General features: G+C 41.7%; 1 protein-coding gene and 1 long non-coding RNA gene across 5 annotated transcripts in view; one reads left to right on the top strand and one right to left on the bottom strand.

Moving 5' to 3' along the window:
- The window catches only part of SPEF2 (sperm flagellar 2), a 127,702-nt gene that overhangs the window by 27,889 nt on the left and 81,433 nt on the right, over positions 1 to 18,380 (top strand). The window contains exons 9-10 of the mRNA XM_008154824.3: positions 2,819 to 3,006; positions 5,989 to 6,157. Coding sequence (XP_008153046.2) covers positions 2,819 to 3,006; positions 5,989 to 6,157 — 357 coding nt within the window. The remainder of the gene's footprint in view (positions 1 to 2,818; positions 3,007 to 5,988; positions 6,158 to 18,380) is intronic.
- LOC114227548 (uncharacterized) lies at positions 10,217 to 17,355 on the bottom strand. Of its 4 annotated transcripts, none has more exons than XR_003613600.2 (5): positions 17,268 to 17,355; positions 16,018 to 16,136; positions 13,138 to 13,519; positions 11,715 to 11,883; positions 10,217 to 10,368 (listed from the first exon to the last, which is right to left on the bottom strand). It is a non-coding gene; the product is annotated as an uncharacterized LOC114227548 (long non-coding RNA). The 4 variants fall into 4 exon arrangements; XR_008555916.1 differs by having other exon boundaries at positions 13,350 to 13,519; XR_008555915.1 differs by having other exon boundaries at positions 13,380 to 13,519.

Genomic DNA, 18,380 nt, shown 5'->3' with positions numbered 1-18,380 from the left:
TTGTTAGAAATGAAGAACGGAGAAAATTAGATTGCACTTATACGAATTGCCTGTCCTACTCCCATCCCTTCCACACCCCTCTCCGCTCTGCAGCCAGGGGGATACGGGTAACTCAGATGTGACCACAGCCCTCACGCTGGAGGGCACCCAGCCCTGGCTTCCTGCCCACCAGATCCCTGCTCCAACCTGTCCCCCTCCATCCCCTGGACTCTGACCACACTGGTCTCTCGGACCCTGAAGAAGCCACTTCTCTCTTTCCCCTCTTCCCAGCTGCCTTTCCCCAGCTTGCGGTCATCTTGCAGAGCTCCTTGCATATGGCCTGTCCAGCTCAGCCTGCAGGGACCCTCACACCCCACGTCTCTCCCTAGTGTCGCGCATAGTGCATAATTATAAGTGGATTCGTGTGACGTTTTGACGGTATCTCCCACGGGATGAAAATTCCATGAGGACGGGGACCACGCTTGCCTCTGTTAATACTGTTTCCCCAGGGCTTACGCCAATGTCTGGTACAATGAGAGAGACAGACCTGGAGTTGTGCACCATTACTTCGGAGTTTTTGTCTGTTTTGTTTTGATGTTAGATTACTTTTGCTAATCTCTTTAAGACAATTGGGTGTCTATTAAGACAGTTTCTGGTTTTAAATTCCTGGCCTACTATTATCTTAACAATAATCGAACACATTAATATTTAACATATTTTGAGCATTTACTTTGAGTCGGGCATTGAGCTATGTTCATTACATGCTTATGCAACTCTCACAATGGCCATTTCATGTGGCACTATCCTTTCCGCGCATTATACACAAGGAAAATGAGGTCTAGAAGCTCAGGCACACAGCCTCTCAGCGGCGAGGCTGGGAGCAGGCCAGGTCTGTCAGACTCCAAAGTCCGAACTCACACCACAAGCTTCCTTTTCCCTTTCCTTCTTTATTTTCTGGGGCTGCAACCCACTTTGCTGTAATGGGACAGGAAGTTACAGTGGGTTTAGCACAGGGTCCCGGGTGGTAGTGTGGGTAGAGGTAGAAGACTAGGTAGCTAGAAAGATGGAAGAAAGACATGGAAGGGACATGGAAGGGGGAGGGTAGAGAGAAGTGGGGAGAGAGGGAGGGAGGGAGGGAAGAGTACCAGGTGAAAGCTGCTCTGGTCCCGCTAGGGACAGACATGGCCTGCTGCCCTAGGTTTGCTTTGACCACATCCTAAGCATTCCAGTATTTCCAGGTCCCCTGCAGTAAACCAAGCTCATGACCCATTTTACTAGTCACTTTCTCCATACCTTCTCTTCCAACTACTGTTCTCTCAGATGCCTCTCTCCCGAACTCTTCACACTTCTAAAGCATGCCAGAAAGCTTTGTACCTCAACTGTCTGCTTTCTTACGAAACAGGCCTGCAGCGCAGCACGGGGCTGACGCATTCTGCTGCCACTCCGCAGCCTGCCCCGTGGGCAGGGCTGGCCTCAGCGGCCACACAGCCCGACCCCTTCCCAGCGACAATAAAACAACAAAACTACAATAACGAGACAAAAGAACCTCCCACTTGGTTCAGCGGACAATCACAGTTTATTGTCACGCCTTAGTCCCGTGTGAACAGCATCATAAGGAATATTTTCTGTGACGGGACGGTTCGGTTAGTGTTCCTGTTCATGGCAAATCTTGCTAATATCCCCGCTGTGCATGGAGGAGAGGGAGGCGCAGGCCCTGGCTGGCCCAAGTTCACAGCTAGTACTTGACTCCTGTACGGGACCTGGGGCTCAGATCCCATCACGGCTCCATCCAGGCCCCAGCCCGCCTCCCTGTTCCCCTCACCGGGTTACGGTACAGGAGGCAGGTCTTGTTTCTGGAGTCTGTTGGCCCAGGATGGCATGTCTCAAGGAGCGGGCATAGCTGTTTGAAAAGCGGTATGCGGTCGTGCTAAGTTCGACCTCCGTCCTTGTGTGAAGAAAGGGTTTTCTGAACAAACCAATAGCGCCAACCGAGCTGAGGGTAATGGCAAACCGCTTCAGTGCTTCATCGCTTTCTGCAGAAATGGATGTCTCTGCGCATGCGTGCCATCAACGCATTAAGGCTGTGACAGCAGCAGGTGCTGTTGTTGTCTAAGCACATTTAACAACGTCGGCAAATGTGCGGTATTTTCAGGTCATAATCGGGATTTCCAAGAGATTTTCTACGTCTAAATCAGTATTCTAGAACTCCCCCACGAAAGGGCACTGGCCGAGTGGCTGTGTCCGCGCAAGGCTCCTTAGATGGGTACAAAGAGGACAGACGTGCTGGAGGTCTAGCACAGGCGTGCCTGCATCTTTCTTTTTCCTTTTAATGTTTTGTTTTGTTTTTAATTGATTTTTTAGAGAGGGAGGGAGGGAGAGGAATAGAGAGATAGAAACACATGTGCCCTGACCGGGAATGGGACCAGCGACCTCCTGGTTCATGGGGCTGTCCTCTGCCACTGGGCCACCCCGGCTGGGCAAAGGCGCCTGATTCTCTCTCATCCCTGACGATTTGAAACCCGTGAGACCAGGGCTTCGTTTAAAACACTTAAGATGCAACTTATCATCAGTCCACTTGGGCTTTCCCTGATTAGCCCAGTTTCGTCTGTACTCGATTTTGCTGATCAGTAAGCTTTAAGGGGAATATTTCCAAACCTGTCTTTGCCATCACTTAGTGTGTTCAGGAGAAAGGGCGCTATCATTTATTTGTTTTTCCTGGTGTAAAAGGAGGTTTCATTCCCTTTAGAGGTTTATTGCTGTTACTATTGAAATGAAGACATTGCTTTCTTTTCAACCACTGCCCAGTCACGGGGACTTAAAGGTGTCCGTGTCTCCCTAGGCTTTGGCAAGACAAGCCAAGCTCGAGTTTGAGGAACAAGCCATCAGAGAGCGGGAAGTTCACGAGCACATCGCTGTGGAGAGAGCACAAGCGCTCTACCAGAAGCACTACTTAGCATGCGCAGAGATTCTGGATCAGATACTCGACTTGTCCACCAAAGTGGCAGAATACCGGCTTTTGACAAATAAGTAAGTCTTGTTTTTCACAGTTAACACAATAGAGACACCCCGGAGAATGAGAAAGGTTACGATTGTGAAGCAGACACTGGGTGGGTAAGAGAGAAAAATGTTTCATGAGCCCTAACGGGTTTGGCTCAGTGGCTAGAGCGTCGGCCTGCGGACTCAAGGGTCCCAGGTTCGATTCCGGTCAAGGGCATGTACCTTGGTTGCGGGCACATCCCCAGTAGGGGGTGTGCAGGAGGCAGCTGATCGATGTTTCTCTCTCATCGATGTTTCTAACTCTCTATCCCTCTCCCTTCCTCTCTGTAAAAAAATCAATAAAATATATTTTAAAAAAAGAAGAAAGAAAAATGTTTCATGAAGGGAAGGCCGAGAAGTGGGGTCCAGAGAACCTGGATACTGACGTAATCCACCCCTGACTCACCTTATTTAACATGCATTTATGGGTCTTTTTCATTTAAATGTTGTGTCTAAATCCACTACAATTTACTAAGACAACTATGATAATTTATTTGAAACACACAAGACTTCCTAGGAGACGGAAACTGTTTAAACATTCTTTTACTAATAATTAATGCAATTTATAAGAAGATATTGAACAAAACAAGAAATATTAGGACTATGCCAAAATAAGAACAAGGGGAAATCTAAATTTAAGTAGAAAGTTAACAGCAAGGGATAAATTGAAACACAGTTATATAGGCAGCAGGTTTGCCAGTTACAAATTTTATCTGAGTTTCCTGGTGGCCAAAGCAAAAGGGGAACATATATTATTTCTATGTCAAATAAATGACTGAAAAGCACAACTTACAGAGTAGAACTCTCTAGCAAGCTCAAGACTTCCGATATGCATTAGTTTGATTATTGTAGTATTTCACGGAGCCATATACTAGTCTGCCTCTTACTACTATTTTTTTCTTTTTTTTGTCTAAATGCCTCTTACTACTCTTAAGTCCTGCTTCATGAAAATTAATATAGAGAACATACTGCCTATATGAAACTATTTTTATTATAATTTAAAAAATACATAAATTTTTAAAGTTCCAGAAGTATTGATATATAGAACTTTTAAGGAGGCTTTCCTTTGAAAATGTGTCTTTTAATTGCAACTGAATAAGACAATTGCACATGAACACAGGTGGGCAAAAGTAGGTGTGTAGTTGTGAGTATGCAAAACAGAGTTTATTCTATTATTTATTAATTATTGTATTATTTGTATTACAACTGTAAACCTACTTTTGCCATCCCCTGTATGTTTTGTTTTTTTTTTTTTAGTTTACATGATTAACAATCAAGATAAACTCATTTTAATTTCTCTATATTCTGCACTAAGCAAGGTATTATCAGTATATATATCTTTGGTATCAAGCTATTTATATGAACTGACTTTTGTTAAGACTGCTCCTTAACAAAATTATTAATATTCAAATAGTAGGCTATTAGTTCAAAAACTGCAAGATTAAGTTTGGGCAATATATAAGTTGTTAATTATTTACTTCATCATAGAAGCCAATGCCACTTTAATAATTCTGGTGTTATTTCTATGCCTGAGCTTATTAACTTCTAAACTTCCATATCTCCATAAAGCAATCTCTAGCAACTATTAATATTTTATTCATGGAAAACATGATTATATTTTAAATTGTAACGTTAAATGCTACTTTTTATTGTGGTAAAATATAGAATGAATCACTTTAACGTTTTCAAGTGTACAGTTCAGTGGCATTAAGTGCATTCACATTGCTGTGCCCCCATCACCAGCATCCATCTCCAGAACTCCTTCATCATTCCAAACTGGAACTCTGCGGTAATTAAACAATAACTCTGCCCTCGCTCCTTCCCCGGCCCCGGAAACCACTGTTCTACTTTCTGTCTCTATGACTTTGACTGTGCAAGGTACCTCGTGTAAGTGGAAACATGGGCATCTGTCCTTTTCTGTCTGGCTGATTTCATTAGCATGTCTTCAGGGTTCATCCATGTGAGACCATGTCTCAGAATGAAGTACATGAAATACTGCTGGCTAAGTTGTGATTTCAAGCTCTAGCCCAGCTACTTTTAGAGAACTGTATCTGAGTCACAAGTCAGTCTCTTTCCTTCCTTGCCCACTTCATTCATCTTGGAGCTGTTGTCCCATCACTCTGTCTGATTACCTCCTCTAGTCATCCCTCAGGTTTAAATAGAAATAATTACTGATAAATCATCTTAAAGGTTACCAAATGTTCAGTGACAATAAGACAACCATGCAGTCGATCTTTCTGTTACACATTAATATGAAAATATGTAAACCAACTGGCACCTTAAAGAGGCCTTGGGAAGTGTTCCACCTGTTCATTTTGCATAGGAGGGCACTATTGCCAGAGCATTTACATGATTTCCTGAAATCACACAGCCATTTAACAAGACAGCTGGGAATAAAAAACCCTAAGTGCTATGATAGTGTGAGTCATGTTGGAATATATTGTTCTTAGTTCACGGTCAGTTAGAAAGTTTGAAGAACAGTGTCTTTAAGTAACATTCCCTTATTCAAACCTCCTAAGCTCCAGACATTTCATTAGCCTTTAAGAATATAACAGCAAGTTGGAATCCCTGGTCTCAAACAGCAGACCCTGGAGAATGTATCCTATATAATAAAAGGGTAATATGCAAATCGACTGAACGGTAGTGGTCGCTATGAAGGCAGACGTTCAATGCAGGAGCTGCCCCCTGGTGGTCAGTGCGCTCCCACAGGGGAGCACCACTCAGCCACAAGCTGGGCTAATGGCTGGTGAGCGCAGTGGCCCGCCTCCAGGGCAGCACTAAGCCATCAGTCGGACATCCCCGGAGGGCTCCCGGACTGTGAAAGGGTGCAGGCCAGGCTGAGGAACCTCCCCTCCGCCGAGAGCATGAATGTTGTACACTGGGCCTCTAGTGTAATAATAGAAAGACCACAGTTTAAGGTGTATGTATGACTAGCCGTTGATTCATCTCTACCTTTTTTTTCTTTTGCTATAGTCTGATTCCACATAAAATTATGCATGATTGGAAGGAACTGTTTTTTCATGGAAAGCCCATTTATGAGCAAGCCTCTATTAAGGATCTGCCAGCTAAGCCTTCTGCAGAGCAACTTATAGAAATGGAGAAAAGGGACTTGCTAGATAACAATGATTATGAAGAATATAAGGTACGAACAAAAATGGAATAACTGAGGTGAATGCAACATAATAAACATCATGTTGACATTAATTTTGTGATATTATTTTATTCCTATTAATAAAAAATGGGAATTTTATGTCTGCATTTTTCCCTTGGTTTAATTTGTATTAAAGTACTAATTTGTAAATGCCTAACTACATATACTCTATTATCTGTTACTCCCAGTTGATATTAAGAGTGGTCTGAAAATAATCAAGCATAATATATTGCCTGGGCAGATAAATTGCAGAATTTTAAAATGTTTTTATCTGTCAGCATTTTTCTTTGTATGAGCTAACTACCTTTGCTTCATAAACCCCTGTTAAAGGGTATTTCTTAAAAAATGTATCTAAATACTATATTGTTCTTAGTGGCAAATGAAAGAGGAGAAGGTTTGAGCTTTATGAGTAGCATAGATTCAAACAAAATTTTATTCAAAGATTTTTTTGTATTGGGTGCCAATTGTTTTTCTTAGATGAGCTGCTGAAAAGCCTTTGGGGTTAGACAGAACAAGGGCTCATCATTGGCACTGCCATATGCTAGCTGTGAGACCATAGTCAGCCAGTCCCTTAGTGTCAAAAGACTGATTTATGAAATGGCAATAATAATATACCTACCTTATTTTGTTGTTGTGAAGATAGTACATTTTAAAATATATATTTTTTTTATTAATTTCAGAGAGAGGAAGGGAGAGGGAGAGAGAGATAGAAATATTAATTATGAGAGAGAATCATTGATTGGCTGCCTCCCTGCACGCCCCATTCTGGAGATAGAGCCCACAACCCGGGCATGTGCCCAGACCTTGCTGCATGGGCCAATGCTCAACCACTGAGCCACACTGGCTGGGCTGAAGGTAACACATATTGAACATTTAACCAAGTGCACTGCATGTTGGATGCAAATAATACTTATCAGTTTCTTTCCTCACCCAACTTCATCTCACCTTTAGGAGGAAAATGTAAAATTAATAGCTATTGGATAGAAGTTTTGGGTTGATCAGCAGTAATGGAAGAAAGTATGAGGCTTTTTATTATTAAAAATATTGACTTAATTCCAGAAGGGCAGTAAGTGCAATATGAATGATTTGGCACAATCATTTGTTGAATTCATCAAATACTCACTAAATAGTTGTTGAAAGGATGCATGAATGAAGTAAATGAATGACAATGAATGGGGCAAAGTGTAAAATAGCACTAATACGCAAATACTGAAAGAAGATAAGAATATGAAAAAAGGCAAGGAAAGAAAATGAGATTATGAGAAACTAAATGTACACCATATTTTAATTGGATGGATCTGTATTTGTATTACTAAGAGAACTGTTACTTATTAAGGATGAGTAGAATCTTATGGGATGTGTGTGCATATTCATGTCCTTTGGCCGTAGAATATACTAGAGGTAGTGTGTCAATCTGAAGTGTAATGCTACAAAATAAATTTTTTTTTCTTTTAAAACTATTTTGGTTTTTTTGTTTTTAAATTTCTTTATTAAGGTATTACATATGTGTCCTTATCCCCCATTGCCCCTCCATCCCCCCCCCCACTCATGACCTCACCCCCCTGTTGTCTGTGTCCATTAGTTAGGCTTATATGCATGCATACAAGTCCTTTGGTTGATCTCTCCCCATTATAAATATCACATGATCTCACTCATTTATGGAATATAATGAACAACATAAACTGATGAACAAAAACAGATCCAGAGACAGAGAAGCATCGATCAGACCGTCAAACCTCAGAGGGAAGGTAGGGGAGGGTGGGGGCAAGGAGGAGAGATCAACCAAAATAAAATTGTTTGACAATATCAAGTTATGTAAAGGGATTTCTTTCCACTGCAAATTGTCATTTTATTTGACAGATCTTGCTGATTCATGGAATATTAATTTCTAACTTATTTCTTAAACAGCTCTATCTACTCTATTCTTGTTGTTCTCATAAATCAGGAGACCAGGTAGTCTGCAGCTTAGCAAAGATTTGTCTTTTTAACTTTTGTTCTTGTTTGGGAAATCATTGCCACAGGAACACAGTCGTCTTACCCACATCCTTTGTAGGAAATGGTAAACTTCTGTTAGGTGTGTGTGAACGCCTGGCAATGCAGTTTATCGTGTTTAAAGCTTTTACTGTTTTTCGGGAAATGAAAATTACCTGAGGATTTCTGATTTGTGTTTATATACTTTGCTCCTTTTGACCACATGATGGAAGATAATATTCAGATGTTATACACTAATCCTTCCCTATTGTTAGCACTTTTTTTTGCCTCTTCGGGATCTTGTTAACTGTCTCTGCCTGCAAGCAAAAAATAAATGTTTCAACTTGTAAAATATATTATTTGGCTTAAGGGGGACACCACAGCCTGGTTTAGCTGAAGGAAGCAGCTGTCCATGTTTATCATTGCTAAATTTGCTCAGCCTTTTTACTCCTTAGGTAAATGCATAACTTAGAAATTAGTCTTCCAAAGGTTTGCATTCTTAGCATACTTTATTGATGCCCATAAACACCTTACAAAACTAATATCTCCCAGTTTTGAGCCCACACTTTTAAAGCTCCATTAGAGACCTATCATGCTTAAATATTTTAAATATTACTCCTAGAAGTTGGCATGAAACACAGTTTTGCTCATGTATGCATCATATGTAGCTGCCAAAAATTCATCTCTTATTTCTTTTAAAAAAATATATTTTTATTGATTTCAGAAAGGAAGGGAGAGAGAGAGAGATAGAAACATCAATGATGAGAGAGAATCATTGACTGGATGCCTCTTGCACGCCCCCCCACCAGGGATCAAGCCCACAACCCGGGCATGTGCCCTTGACCAGAATCAAACCCGGGACCCTTCAGTCTGCAGGCCTACACTCTATCCATTGAGCCAAACCGGCTAGGGATGTCTCTTTTTTCTTAACATTATTTCCTAAATCATCATACTCCATCATCCAGGAATGGTATGGCCAGAAATATCATTCATTTATCATTTATCACTCCTAGGAAGGAGGCAGTAACAGCATCATGGAACAGCCAGACCCACTGGGATTCCCGGGCAACTGCCACAGGAAAACAAGGCGTTGTTTAATCGAGTAGGGAAGAGCCCTGCAAACCCAGGGCACCACGGGCAGCCGGGGAAGCCAGGAGCTCAGCCTCTCTAGCTCTCTGGAGGCACGGTCCTCACACAGCAGCCAGTGGTTCTCCATTATGCACTGGACTCCTGCTGGTAAACCCCAAACTCTCCCACGTGCACGTCCAGGAAGTCTCCGCCACAGCGCACTTGGCAATTTGCAGAGCTCTACTGTGCATGCCAACAAACACGTTTCAGTTGGAATTCCCCCAATTTGAAAGAAGGGTATTTTGTGTCCCACATATCATGTTGTTAAGTCAACCAAAGTTTTTTCATTGTTATTTTTGTTTTTAATGAAAAATTACTGTTTAAGTTCATGATCACTTGAGCTTGTTGTGGTTGTTGGGCTAACCCGAGAGTGTATGTTGTAATGCACATTTTTATCAACAGCACTGTTGGCTTAGGATAGTCTACTAACTAGACTTTAAGATGCCTTTGTATATACTGTGGTTTAACATTCATGCTCCTGTCACTACACCAGATGTATACACACCCCTCCCCAGATTTGTTTATACATTGACATATTGCCAGGTCCTTTTCCACTAGAGAATAGGAATGAGGGACTAAATCGACCATGAGGTTGCCTCCCTATGTCTCATCTGATTTGTCTGACTGAAAGGCTCCAGACACTGCCTTGTTCTTACTCTCAACTCCAGCCTTTGGTCTTGATCCAGTGGCTTCAGATTCAACTTCTAAGAGTGGACACTCCAACTTAGCTCTGGCCTTGCTCCCTGGCTTCCCAGTGAATGGCCTCTTCTTCATAGCTTATTATTTAATCAAATATTCTTATAGGCAGAATATCAATTTGAAGCCTGTGTCACTCAAGTGACATCTTGGGTAACTGACACAAGCACAGTGATAGATTTTTGTAGCAGGTAAGCGATTGTAAATAGACCATTTTTAAAAATTTTTATTTAAAAGATATCTATTGCATTAGTCAACTCAGGTTGCCACTGTAGACTGGGTGGCTTCAAAAAATAGGAACGTATTTCTCACACTCCTGGGAAGTCCAAGATCAGGGTGCCAGCAGACTCAGTTTCCTGGTGAGGACTCTCTTCCAGACTTGAAGGCGGCCACCTTCCCACTGTGTCCTCACATGGAGCAGAGAGAGAGAGAGATAACTCTGGTCTCTTTCCTTTTTAAAGGACACTATTCCCATTGTGGGGACCCCCACTGTCAAAACCTTATTGCCTAATTACCTTGCAAAGGCCCCAAATATGAATTGTGGAGGGACACCATAGAGTCCGTAACATACATGTTTACTCGGGACACTTATGAAATACATCAGAGTGCGAGCTTAGGTAATACCTCAAGTGCAAGACTCCTTAAATTCAAATGAAATGGCTGTTTTGTTGCTTTTTTTTTTTCTCTCCCTGTTGAGAAAGAAGTCTTAAAATACCTTATTATTATTTATTTTTTACTCTGAAGATATGTTTATATCTTCTATTTTGAGCTTTGCGGGAGTATAGCTTACTTTTAAGTAGAGTGAGCAGTTGCTCACATGATGGAAGTGGAGATAATCTGTCAGACCTCCTACTTTAAAAGTTCTGTTTGCCATTGTACCCGATGCCACACATTATCGCGTCTTGGGATTAAGGCATAAGAGGCACTTGCTGATATACAAACGTTTCCCAAGATAGGTAACAAGAATAACAACCGGCCTCTAAAATAGGAGCTAGGAAAGAAGGTTGGCACTGAAAGTAATATTCCCACCATGGTTCTAGTTTAGTTTTCATGCTGTGCACTTAATGGCTCTATTTGTTTAGAGTTTTGTCTCCAACTCTCTAAATTCCTCCTGTAATGGTAAGGCTAGCTGGCCGGCTTTTTCTGGGTAGGCCTCATTGTGTGGCTGTGTCTTAGTGGGATTACCAGTAGGTCCTATAATACTGATTTATGGTAACCAAACATAGTGATACTAATTTACAAAGTAGACTATTAACCCTTTGCACTCGCTTGCTTTTTTCTCGATTCCTTTATTCTAACGCTAACCGTGTCGAGTCACACTCGACATCCAAGTGCAAAAAGTTAATGTATTGATTTCCAAAGGGAGCTGTAGTTATCCTAGCCACGAGGTTACCAAGAAACAAGGCTAACTTCCAACAATTGTTGGCCAAGGATTTCAGAAGACTGAGGAGGTTTGGCAGAGGTCTTGAGTCTAAGGAGAAGAGGGACCAGAAGGGGAACTTTGGTCATGGGGCCCAATAAATCTCCAGAACCTTGAATGGATCCAAGAAAGTCTTTGAATTTTGGTGTGGGGCAGAGGTGTTGGGCTGAGAACTCTCCCACCTGCAAGAACCCCCCCCCCTGCTCCTATCCAGTTCCAGTGGCCTGTCAGCAATATACTTTGGTACACTGGACATAGAGTTGTCTTTGATATATTGGTCAGTGCCACCTATAAGCTTTTTTGGAGTGGTCTACGCCTCTTTGAGGTATTTACCTTATGTGACATTAGAGAAATTCCAACCAAGTCTGTCTCTCTGTCTGTCCCTGGCCGAGCAATGGTAGCAGGTAGGTGAATTCAGATGTAGAAGCTTCTGGAAAAGTTTTTTGAGCAGCAAGACGATAGAAGTTGGTATCGAAGTGATCTTGAGGGAGACACCACCTCCCTGGTGAATAAAGCATAGTTTGACCAACTAAGAAATACAGTTTACTGTTTTTATTAGAAGGACTACCAACTCTAGAATTGTTTGATGGCTCTTTCACAGGGAGAGATCTGATATAATGTCCAGTGTGATGCTGACCCAAGGGCATTTGGGGGTCAGGAGGAATGCAGTAGCCTTAGAGGCTTAATTTGTTTCAGACCCAGGCAATTGTGCTGTAAAAAGCACTGGACTAGCTGTACAGCTGCTGTAATCCCCAATATGCTGCGTTCAATGCCCCGGGAGGGCCGGGGTGCTTGCCAGGGCAGAGAATGGAACCAGGACTATGGACCTGTCCTTTTGGGGTGAATAAGCTACTCCTCCCTGGATCTCCTCCACTGAGTCCCTTTGAGCACGTCTGGCATCAGAGTGCCACGCTAGCCCCTGCCCATTGTTTGCAGCTGATTTGTCACTGAATTTCAGCAGCACAGAAATATTCGTTTTCAGGACAGAGGAGCTCTCAAAGTGGCTTCGTTTCAGTTGCTCCTGGTAATCAGACCTGCAAGACGAAGTGTCAGCCTAGTTATTCTGGCTGCCTGATCTATAAGTAAGAAAAAGAAGCCTGCCCCTTCTTGCAAGTGCTGGGCTTTCTGAACTGATGGACTTGTTAGAAGCTAGAGTTGTTAGATTGTGCATGGTGAGGTGCCAGCCTCTCTCAGGTGTAGGCCTTCCACCTTTGACAGTGATTTTCATCACCTGCTGGGTAAGTGACCATGGCCAATATTAATTTCCCTCAAAGTAGGGGGATTCGAATTAGGCACAATGTAGGTGGAATTTGTTACCTGGGTCTCCTTTTGTGATAGGTTAGAACTAAATATCTATTTCCGTGGCATTAGGTCAGGGCAGGTTGGGGAAGGCTGCTTTGCGGGAGTATAACTTAAAATATACTATTTAAATTTAAATTTAAATTCCACTAAATTTGTGTGTACTTTCAAACCAGTACTTTCAAAGATACGGTTCTGAGTGAAAGCCGTTATTATGATTAGGACCAGGTCTTCACATTTCCTAGTGAGACAGAATTAACTGCAGGATCTGCTGATAGGCAGGCATTGACTACTCGCAATTCTTCTTGTAGCCAGAACAGCCTTCAGTTCAGCATTGTGGGTGAAGTAGAGTTAACCACTGTCTCTCCCTGCTTACCATGGGCTACATATGCACTTCCTGACAATAGGTAGGGGGCTCAGACTGAGAACTCTAGCACAGAGGTGCATGAAGGCATACCTTCTCTCTGGAGGTGCATCTGCCCTGCCAACATCAGTGAGAGGTGTATATCCCCATGCCCTTAGCTCCTCTGGAATCTACAGGCAAGCCTGGCAGAAAGGTATGGCCAGGTAGCTAACCATGGCTATGACATGACTGGAAGTCAGGTGACATAGAAAGGCTGCCAAGCTCACTCAGCAAGGCCAGCTCATCTTTTCTAGTTGCTCTGAGACCTTTAAATCGGGTCCCAACACAGAGCCTACTCCATGACAGTTCCGAGGTGAGACGTCAGAATTTAGTTGTCCATCAGCTGCTGACTTCTCCTCTCTTCCTCCTTGTTAAGGGTTGCGCAGGGCAGGATCCATTCTTCTCATTGGAACCTGGCCATCAAAAAGGTTCCACACTGTGGTTAAGAAACCATATAGTGCTTACATGAGCTGACTCCCCATCATGCAAAGTATCCAACCACCATTTCTGCTTCTCCTGAGAATCATGGGTAGTTGCCAGGAATTTAAAAGTCTGAATTATAAATTTAGGCAGTTCCCCCAGATTCCCTCGGGGTTTTCGAGTGGTTGGAGGAGAAAAAGCCTGGAAAAGAAAGGCAAAGAACAGAAGCTCTGAAAGCTACAAAGTTTTACCTTAGTACTCCATTGTGGAGTATGGCTTTTTTTCTTAATGCCAAATTCTAGTAATTGGAATATAGCCCCTGGATTTTCCATGTTGCCATAGAAATAAGTGTGTTTCTATAACGTCTGATTACCTCTGGTAGGAGACAGGACAGATCCAAACAGAAGATCAGCCAGGATTGCCGGTGCCAGAGATTGAATTCTTTGAACTGGAACCAAGATGATCAAGACAGTTTATCTGAAAGTAGCCAGAAACAGGAAGCAGCAGAGGTGGACTCAAGCCAAGTCCTTTGAGTAGGCCAAGGATCAAAGCTGAGATTGGTGAGAACCAGACCAGAGAATGAAAATGAAGCTGGCTGGTTGGAAGGGAGGCAGAACTGGAACAGAAGAAGATGCGGATTAAAGGCTTGGAAGCAAAGTGAGGGGGCCCCAGGCAATTGCCACAAACAGAGCTGGAATGTCTGCGCCTTGTTTTTATTATCTGCCCGTCATGTGGTTCATGGTTGCATCAACCTGCGTTAGGAGACCCAAGGCAAATATCCAGTTGGGAATATGAAATTAATCGGGTCACAAACAGCTCTCCATACATCACCTCTTACATGCCCATTCACACAGGCAGCTCCTACTCATCCCAGGCCACTGTAAAATCCCCGGCAGTGCTTCTTACGAAGTCCCAAACATATAGATTGTGAATAATTTATTACATTTCAACTGAGATGCTTTTTGCTGCCATAAAAAGGACACCTTGATTTAATGGAGAAGCTCTCTCAAAATCATACTACAAACCCTGACTTCAAGAAATGCTTCCAGGACTAGCTAATTTCGTACATGGCCTGTGGATTCTTGCCGACTTCTATCTGTAATGATGACATTTCCTGATCTAGATTTGGGGTTGAGTTGTGTCTTTCAATCTTATTTGGGAAACTAAGATCTAAAATCAACCACACAAATAAGATCTAAAAAAAGGTGAGTAAACTGGATCTTTAAATTATTACCAATTATGAGAAATTGCACCTAGAATTATGTTATTATTTTTAAAATATATTTTGGTGAATCTCTACTTGGTAACTCTCTGGGTTGAGTCACTGTTAGTATAAAGTTAAGGGTTTGTCCTTCCTATTTAAGAGATGAATCCAAGATGGTACTCAGACACATGAAATCAGAACTGAGGGCACCTGGTTTCTTGTCCAATAAAACATCCTTTATTTTTTTTGTTTTTGTTTTTCAAGCGGTGGATTGAGAATAGAATATGAAATTAATTCATAGGTCATAATCATTATTTTTTTAAAATAGAAACACGACATAATGAAAAAGATGCAATGGTATACAATAGAATCCAAAGCACCTCACCAGTAGCAAGGATAGGTATTGTATACAACATTTTTTTCTGTCTTACACGTACTTGTGCACAAATACTGGTAACAATGTAAAATGCATTTCTTATGGAGGGCTCTTGGCGAAAATGTCTGAAAGCCACTTTCCTGGAAGATGCAGTACAATTGGTAATTATTCTTCAATAGAGGCCAGGCAGGTGGAGGAGTGCTCACAGGGTTCATAACAATAAAAATGGAGACATTTGGTGAAGTGGTTGACCTGGAAGGAAGCCTGTACTAGCAGCTAAAGAAAAGGTCACCATGATGAACAAAAATAGGACGTCCTCTGGAATTTGAGGATTGATAATGGCTCTGACAACCCCTGAGGCTGCAACTACAAGCCTTAGCTACCTTCAGCCATCACAGACTGTCTTCTCTTCCTCACTTTCTGCCGAGCAGCGGGCAAGAAAAACCAGCCATAGTAGATGCAGAATTCATGCGGCTCGAAAGCCTTGGCAGGGTGGAGTTGTGGTGCTTCGGCCACTGCACTCTAAAGGAGGCTTAGCCTCACTTTGTGGAGTTACTACATGTGGTATTTCTCGAAGTCAGTTTATTAGAAGCTTCCACCATTAGTTTTTTGGCCACTGTAACCAGATAATATGTCTGTTGTTGGGTTTTATTATCTCTCGGTAAAAAGATGGCATTTCAAGGAAACTGGCAGGTCTGAATGCATTTGGGGTTGAATTGTGAGTCGCTTGGAGCCTACCAGACTGGGAATAGCTGGGCACTTCAGGCCATTTAGATGTTGGTAAATTCTAGCCACTGATGAAGACAAACACTGGATTGTGTGTACTCTCAAACCAGTACCGCCACTCTACAAAAGCCACATTCAAAGGTTGCTACTAAATAGCATTGGCATAACCCAGTGTGTGTTGGTTGAATATTGTGCTAGTGGAACTCACATGACAGTTGAATGTTTCCCAAGGTCCAGATTCAGTTCACACAGGTTTGTCAAAGTGAACTGTGTCTCCTCTCTCTTTTAAAAGGATAGATGAGAAAGCTCTATTTCCATCTTGGATCTCTAGAAGAAATGAGAATGAGGTACATTTGCTTTGCTCCAGGGGTAATCATGTTCAGAGAAGCAAGCAAAGCATGTTGAGAAAACCATGCATCTCCGCCAGCAGCAGCATCTAGCCACTTGGGCGATATTGCAGTCAAGGAGAGAATCCAGTGACCTGATCACATGGGAGATCCTAGGTGTGTCTTTGAAGTGTGCACATTCAAACACACTGTTCTCAATCAGGTCTGTCTGTAAATGCTCATGATACTTGTAGCCAGTTAATAACAAGGGGACCAAGGACAATGACTAATCAGGCCACAGGACACAAAAGGATATGACAGACGGGATGTAACCAGAATCAGAAGACTAGGGAACCTGAGGTAGTGACAACATGATATAGAGAACCATGTGAGTGTACTGAATCCAGGCTGGTAAACAGATTATTAGGTCCATGTTATCGGTGAAAACAGGAGAATTGGGAGATACCATGGTCCCAGGAATTCAGAATTCAGTTTCCGGAAAGGTCAGTGTAAGTCAATTACTAAAAATAGTACTAGTAAAGTGGTTATGACTTTTAATCAAGGTCAGGGATTGTTTGTTGTAATTTTATGATCTCTGTGTGTAGGTAGACAAGAGGTGTTGATAGATCTTGAGTCTTGCACTTTTACCTTCTCAAAAAGACATATTGATGGTATTTTTATAGGCACAATAAAAATAAAGAGATTTTAATTGTTCATTATATATGCATGTCAGTTGACATGAATTAGTGCTAAGACCAAGGAGCACATCTACACACAAAATAGTGTCTTACTAAAGTACTAGTTTATACCAGGTGAGACTTAACTGGTGTTGCCCACTCTAGGCATCAGAGTCCTGAAACTAATAGCTAGCTAGATGTCTATTTATAACAGTACCTGAAGGAGTAAGAATTAAATATATTGTATAATTTTTCTCTAGTATAATTTTATTATATAATTATATAAAACAGAAACCTGGTTCTTCTTCACTAACGAACTAGACAATCTCTTTTGCTCAGTGGAGTGAAACTAGTAATCTTCATTCTGGTCTGAATTTACCTCCTTTTCCAGTTCTTTGACCTTTTTTTCACTCATCATGTTCTTGCTCCAACCTGAGCTGTTTACCTTGACTTACCCTTTATTCTTGGTCTTCAACGGTGTTTTTAAGATGGTTCTGAAAAATGTGCCCCCCCCCCAAAAACCTTGATCTGCTTATCTCCACAGGTCAGGCCTCCCTTCTTTTTCTAATCTAAGCATTCCATTCTCTTCATGGTCAACATTCTGTTCCATTGTGTTCTGCCACATTCACTCAGTGATGGAAGAGGACTTTATTCTGCCGCCTCTGAGCAGCAGCAGCCATCTCTATACCAGAGACTCAATTCACAGCCACCTCCACTTCCCTAGGGACATTGTTCCCTAGGGACATTGCAACTTCTTTATTTTTCTTATGTAGAACTCCTTGTTTAGAACTCCCAGAATAGTGTGACTCTTTTTCTTATTCCTGCCTTTTTCTTATTGAGCATCTTTTTCTTATTCCTGCCTTTAATGGAAAAATGTATCATTCATCTTTGTTCACCACTACCTATGGCTCCTAAGGGTGCTAAGGATGTCATCTTCGATTCATTGCACATTAAAGGATTTGCTTTGTTTAATTTCATCAGAAATGAATTTTGAATTTTATCAGATGCTGCTTGGTCAAAATGATCATGGCTTTTTTTTTAAAAAAAATAGCCTATTAATGTGATATGGTAACAGGTTTTCTAATATTTATCCTACCCAGTATTTATGAAATAACTGATTTAGTTATGGCAAGACAACTTCAACATAATATAGAGGTTATGAGCACATGTTCTGGAATCTGCCTGTCTGCGCTCCAATACAAGTTCTGCCATTACTATTTGTTGTGAACACTGACAAGAAATTTAGCATCTATAATACTCAGGTGTTTTCTTCTGAAAAATCAGAAAGATAAGAATACTTTTGTAAGAGTTGTGTGAGAATCTTGTGAGATAATGCATAAAAACAACAGTATATGGCACATACTGTGTAGTAAATGTCAATTGGTATCTTTATTGCCTCTTAATATAATGCTAATTCTGTTACTATGGTAGGCATGATTCTTGTAAAATATTTCCAAGTGAGGTTGGCTTGTAGTTTTCTTCTTGGATGCTATTTTTGTCAATTACTTTTGATATCTTTCTGGTATCAGGATTATGCTAGTTTTGTCAGGTGAACTGGAAAGCTTTCT

Source organism: Eptesicus fuscus, chromosome 4 (assembly GCF_027574615.1).
Source record: "Eptesicus fuscus isolate TK198812 chromosome 4, DD_ASM_mEF_20220401, whole genome shotgun sequence".
Taxonomy (NCBI): Eukaryota; Metazoa; Chordata; class Mammalia; order Chiroptera; family Vespertilionidae; genus Eptesicus; species Eptesicus fuscus.
Note: the sequence above shows the minus strand (reverse complement) of the source record. Positions and strands in the feature narration are given on the sequence as shown.